The following is a 6550-nucleotide window of genomic DNA, read 5'->3' on the forward strand; positions in this document are numbered from 1 at the left end:
AAATATTATATTAATATAAATCATTTTTTATAATATTTAAACATTACAAGATATAAATCAGAAATAACATTTTTCGCAAAGAATGGACGGAGAAGGTATCGAGTAGAGATGATATTTAAATAAGTATTTAAAGTGCTTTAGACTTTAGATGACATGGAGATGAAAAGTCACATTAATGTTATAAATTAATATTCATATCTAGTTTGATGTGTGCATAGCATAAATAACTTACATACACAATAATTGTATGTTATTTAATATTATAATGAAAATAACTGTGTTATTAAATCAAATTTTGAAAAAATAAACTGAAGGAAGAACTGAAAACTAATACTAAAATCTTTAATATCTCTAATAATACTATCATTCACGTATTTATTAGATTAGAAACTCAATTCAAGTATTTATTAAGTTAATATGAAAAACAAAACATGACTAATACTATCAATATTATTATTATAATTATTATTCTCCTACAAAAATTGATGACACATAAATTTTCAATTTTTTTACAAGATTAAGATATGAATTCTTAAATTTCTTTTGACTTTTTCATATTATTTCTATATATATTTTTTTATTTTTTACATATATATACATACATAAATACATAGTAATATAAGTTTTGGGATCTTTTGAAAATGATAATTATGAATTTTGTGCCTCTTAGAAATAGATTGTCTAAGAGCATCTCCAACGGCGTTGGCTATAATCGTTGGCTAAATTGAACCTTTAAGACATTATGTAAAATTTGCTGAACCTGTAACACATTGTACTTCAATGGTATTGGCTATATTGGTTGGCTATAATTTAAAAATAGAATGGTATTAATATTTTAGTTTGTTAAAATAGAATATATCAGTTTAATATGGTAATAAATGATGTGCAATCATCCTACAGATTTCTTACAGACCTGTACGGGTTCGACAAATATAGCCATCCATAGGAGGTTGGCTAAAATTATAGACAACAGGTTCACGTGGTTCACGTGGTTGGAGTATGATTTTTTCAACAGGTTGGCTAAATTTTTTATATTTGGAATGCCAACTCACATTTTAGCTAAAGGGTTTGTATGGTTGGAGATGCTCTCACTGGCTTGTCCTAGTGCCCTATCTGTGTCATATGCTCGAAAGCAGAAAATAAAATTGCATTTAGTTGTAAAATTTATGATCATAACATATAAATCAACTTCAATACAAAATCACAACCACAACGTACAGCCAGTTTCTTAGTATCATTGTTGTAATGGAAGGTTCTTTCGATAAATTAAAAAATTAACAAAGGGGGAAAATATCTTAGGAGACTATAAAAAAAGGCCAACACCAGAACTATTTATATCTTGATTTATACTTTCCTTTTCTAAAATACAATGAAGACAAGTAAGGAAACTGAAGACGGTTGGAGCTGAACTCTATAATTGATCCTTGCTGGTATGTAGCCAGAGAACCTCCTCCGGTTTAGAACTACAGCATATAAGGAACCCCGCTCAGTGTTTCTACAGTGGATTAGCAACCAATCCCTTGACATTCAGATTTACCTCTTCCTTGTGCCGCAACTATCTATCTGCAATTCCAAATGTAATGTTATTGACGGTACAGGAAGTTATTTTTGTTAATTGGGATGGTATACAAGGTAATGATATAGACCACAATTCGTAAGCATAGCAATGCAAAATAAATCACCTTGTGCTAGGGTTCCCTAGAGTAAGTTCGAGATCATCCGAAACGCATTCTTCGTGAATTCTCTCACCTTCCCATGGTTTAACTAGCCCTTTTGTGTGACTGCCAAATGCAAATTCAGAGGAAATTGCATCACACATTGGAACATCTGCTGTTCGATCAAAACCTGCCGTAACTGCTGGGGAGCATGTTCCACTTTGCCCAGGAGTCCACATGCGAGATCCTCCGCAGGAAACTCCCTCTCTGAAGCCAAATGTGCTGGGTGAAACCAGGCTAAATGTGGGTGACGAAGCCCCGTCTTGGGGAGTTTGAACGCCGGACAACCACCCAGAATCTGGGGGGGTCTGATGACCAGGGCTCGGAGGTGTGGAAGAGGGTAAAAACGGATAGTGCTGGCCAGCCCATGCTGGAACCGCATTTGGATCATCCCAGCCATCTTTCATTCGAGGAGTTCGAGCAGTAGGAGAACTTAATGGTGGAGTGACAGGTGCACTTATTGAACCTCCGGGAATGTAGAGATGAAGGGGGAAATTAGATGATGAAGGTGATGATCCTGACGAGAGATTTTTAAGCCACGGAATAAGGGAATTTGGATCAGCATTATTGTTGCTTCCAGTGTATATAGATGAGATTGGACTAGGAAAGGATGACGAAGCTGGGCTAGGATTAAATGATGCACAGGGACTAGGTTGGTATGACGAACAAGGACTGGCCGAGGCCGAGCCACCCATGACATCCATACGTTCCACAACTTTGCAACCCTACAAGAAATAAAACTGGATTAGAAGCAGAACATGCTATACTAAAGACTTGCACAAGGTTTTTGTCAACATTCAGCTGCTGTCCTGGTTTAGTTCATATAAATTCGACAGCAGTTTTTTCAAGCATAAAAGTATATAAGAAATTTTTTTTACTGGCTTGTTAAAAATAAGTACTCAGAACTTCCAAAATAAACTTAGATGACTTAGTAATATGTTGCCTGCATAAATAAAAAAAAATGCAATCTCTCTGAGGTTCCTCTTCACTTTTCTTTTCAAAAGATAGAAACTGATCCTCCCTTCTTTTTTAATCTTTGCATCTAATCAGTTGTCCAAGTAAATGAACACAAAAAACAGGGAAAAGACAGTAATGTGGACCTTGTGTCCCAACTATACAAATAAAGTCTATAGACTATGCTTACACCACACGCTCCATTTGTAAGATCTCAAGACCAAAGGACCTACATATATACCCATAATCTTAAAAAGTCAACATTCACCACTAAATAGATGTGAATCATTTGCACTTATACAAACATCTTATTGCATTAATAGTATAAAAGATTTTTTAGATTGAATTCTGAGTAGTACAGGAAAAGTTCAATACTTTAAAGCACTAGTAAACACCACATTATCGATAGCCATTTAAAGTTCATATTCCCAAATTGTCTGTTTTCAATATGTACTGTTTGACCTTGGTTAATCAACTATGAATGAGTTCAAAGCTAAGGTTGTGTAAATACCAATATATACGTAAATACCAATATATACGGTATATTATACACTCTAGAAGAAGATTTTGAACCATAATGGGAAACACACATTTCCTGTGATAAATCTGGGTCAGAGGTCATCAGTGTCAATCTTATGGAAATACAAACAACCATTAATATCTCGCTGCCTGGATATTTTTACACATATTCTAATGCTTAGAAACAGCCAAAAGGAGGAATGTGATACAAAGGTAACTAATATTCCGAATCCATCTCCGTCTCACAAAAAGTCTCATAATTTAGATGCCAAAAAGAAATTTTGATTGAGACTCATTGAGGGAAAGAACTAAATCAAACCTTACATGATAAACAACAGTTTGTGCATAATGTCCTCGATAACAAAGTTTAGTTAAGGTGGACCTCATGGTCCCTATTGTTTTCGGTGCTGATAATTATATGCACCAACATAGCTGTACATCCTCAATAAGGAGCAATTTCGTATGCCTCTTGCCTCACTCCATACATAGCAATGTTTTCCATAAAAAATTTGAATTTCTAAACTTTACAACTTTAGCAGGTGTGAAGGATATGCAACTAAGTATTAATTACCTAATTTACCACATTAATTCAAATTTTAGAACTCTCAACAATTCACCTCCCTTTAAAATAACTTAAGTTCGAAAAAAGGACCCCATAAAAAGGAACTAAATCATATTGTCAACTACAGATACTATAATTACACTGCTCCACACTTCAGACGCTCCCACATCGCCAACCAGGTCCAATTCCCAACCTCCCAGAAAATACTCATTCCGGCCCCAACTCCACAAACTCGATAACTTAATCAAAAGTTCTGAAAATTTAAACCAGATCAAATAAATCCAGACACCCAAACACGAATACCTTAATGTATTTTCTTAAAAAAGTAGCATATAATAGCATGAAAAATTTCTAAAAATGAAACTAGACTTGCATAAACAAGAAAACATAGGGTGGGTCCACAAAAGCAAACACCACCAAAAAGCCCATGAGAACCCACGCTGGAGTTGAAAAAGTGTCACCCGCCACCCGGGAATCTCGGATAAAGAAATATAAATATAACAAGCCTCTGTGTATTACACGCATATGTTTATGTAATAACATACGTATATCTTTCTGTAATACATATGGGCATATGTCAGATTTAACCACCTGGTGTCATAAAAATTAAAGAAGGCTTCTCATACAAAATACCCTAACTACCCTTCTAGAAGATAACTCGTTGAGGTCACAGCAAGGGTATTTAGGGAATTTCAGTAACAAATTTTAGCAGAAGAATAATCAGAACGGATCTCAGATTAGACTTTCATCACCTAAACATCAAATCTCAGCCGTCTATTCCCCAAAATTAAAAACTTTAATCACAATGCTAAAGTACACCGCTCCCGGAGGCGCACGTTAGCCTACAAGATCCCTGAGACTATAATTGAGCTTAAACAAGAAAAAGCCTAATAATTCTGAATCTCCGTAAAATTAATGAACTCGAGATCGGAAAATTTTATTCCAATGAACAGACACTAATACTTATTATGATGAGACCGTAAATTAATTCTATTTATCGAGCTTATTAATTCATAGAATTTCTAGTTATTTTTATTTGTCAAGGATATTAAATTTACAAATTAGTATACAGGAATTTAATCGAGAATCAAAATATTTACCTTTCGATAAGTAGTGCCGTCTTCTTCAACAGTCCATCCAGCTTCATCGCACAGAGCTTTGAGTACCTCGTTGTTATCGCAGTGCTTGGGGAGCTTGAAGTTGCCGTACATCCTCAATCCGGCGAAGATCTTGGCGGCGATCGCGCGGCGGCGACGCTCGCGGCGCTTGTTGTTCTCGCGTTCCTTCCATGTCGGAAGTCGCGACCCCGACGTCATTTCGCGGCGGGTTTCGGTGAGTGATTGGACTGAACCGGGCGGTTTAGTTGGGTGCGAGTTGAATAAATGATGAAGATGGTGTAGTGGAGGGGAGATATGGCTGTGTGGCTATATATGTGTGCTTTCTATGTTTGCCCTTGGATGCTCACTTTATTTACATTTTCTAAATTGTGCTTTTAGGTTTTGCTTTATTTAATTCATTTAGAAAATATTGGGATACGATTTTAATGTGATTATAATTTTGGAACAAATATAACATCCTTGCATGTCGGTTCGTTAATTTAAATAATTGGTTGATACTTAAACATTAAATTATTATTAAATGATTACTCGGCAATTGGAAAAAATGGATTAATACAATAAAATTATAAGAAGTATATATTTTGAACACAACAATTTTACTTGGTGCGAAGGATTTTGAAATGTTACTTTATCTCTGATGGGGATAGTCAAAAGGGTTAACTAAAATAATAAAAATGTAAAATTTGCAAAGTGATGTGCTTAATAATATTAGTTATAATGGTTAGGTATATTTTAAAACTAATATTTTTTATTATTTTTTGATATTTTAAAATATTAATATATTATGATTTCAGCATTTAATTAACATTTTAATTTGACGCGAGATAATATGTAGCTATATTTCATCTATATTTTTATTATAGATAACGATTTGTCAATTTGTAAATATAGAGAATCATTTTACAGCAGTCTAAAAATTTAGCTAATATTTTTTATTATTTTTTGCGTATCCTTAGTTTTTTTATTCCCAAAATAATAAATACTTATAATAAAAATATACTAGTATCATCACATCTATTATTAACGATTGATCATTTAAATATATATCATATTATTTTATTTATTTTTCTTCTTCTTCGTACTATTTTATATATTTTTTAATTGTTCTTTGCAAATATATTATAAATAATAGACTGGACAAAAAAAATATTGAATATTATTATAATCATATAGGTTTGTGTTTTAGTTATTGTTTTTCTCACGAGATCATAATATTTTATTAGAGAAAATATTATGATCAATAGAAATGAATAAAAAATAATAGTACTATTATATTATACATGTGGTTATAGTATAATGCATTCAAAGAATGATATATTCATTTAAAGATTATAATTCCTTCTAATATGACCTTACCATTTATTTGAAAATAAAAATCGTATAGAAAAAATTGAGGACATGTATTGGTTCCAGGCAGGAGCTACTTTCATAAATTAGTAACCAAGCATGAAAATAAGTGTTAGTAAGAACAAGTCCTAGATGCTATATATCTATTGCTATTGTTATAATATAGCACCAAAAAGTGTTTTTTGATGCTAAAATAAAACTTGCACTCCAATGTTAAGTTCTATAACTAGTTTCAAATTTAACCAAGTCATTAATTTTTACCTAACTTCTATAAATTTTATTAAATATCACAACAAATATAGAACCAAGGATGATGTGGCTACATGGATGGATCC

General features: G+C 33.0%; 1 protein-coding gene across 2 annotated transcripts; it reads right to left on the reverse strand.

Annotated features, from left to right (window-relative positions):
• Window positions 1-1150: 1150 nt before the first annotated feature.
• On the reverse strand, window positions 1151-5194 carry LOC108209954 (BES1/BZR1 homolog protein 4). 2 transcript variants are annotated; one of them, XM_017381171.2, is made up of 3 exons: window positions 4851-5194; window positions 1683-2440; window positions 1151-1563 (listed from the first exon to the last, which is right to left on the reverse strand). In XM_017381171.2, exons 1-3 carry the CDS (start codon window positions 5064-5066, stop codon window positions 1560-1562), a joined length of 978 nt encoding a protein of 325 aa, XP_017236660.1. In that variant the 5' UTR covers window positions 5067-5194; the 3' UTR covers window positions 1151-1559. The 2 variants fall into 2 exon arrangements, with proteins under 2 accessions (XP_017236660.1, XP_063943047.1); XM_064086977.1 differs by lacking the exon at window positions 1151-1563 and having other exon boundaries at window positions 1679-2440; window positions 4851-5167.
• Between the last annotated feature and the right edge of the window lie 1356 nt (window positions 5195-6550).

Source organism: Daucus carota, chromosome 2 (assembly GCF_001625215.2).
Source record: "Daucus carota subsp. sativus chromosome 2, DH1 v3.0, whole genome shotgun sequence".
Lineage (NCBI taxonomy): Eukaryota > Viridiplantae > Streptophyta > Magnoliopsida > Apiales > Apiaceae > Daucus > Daucus carota.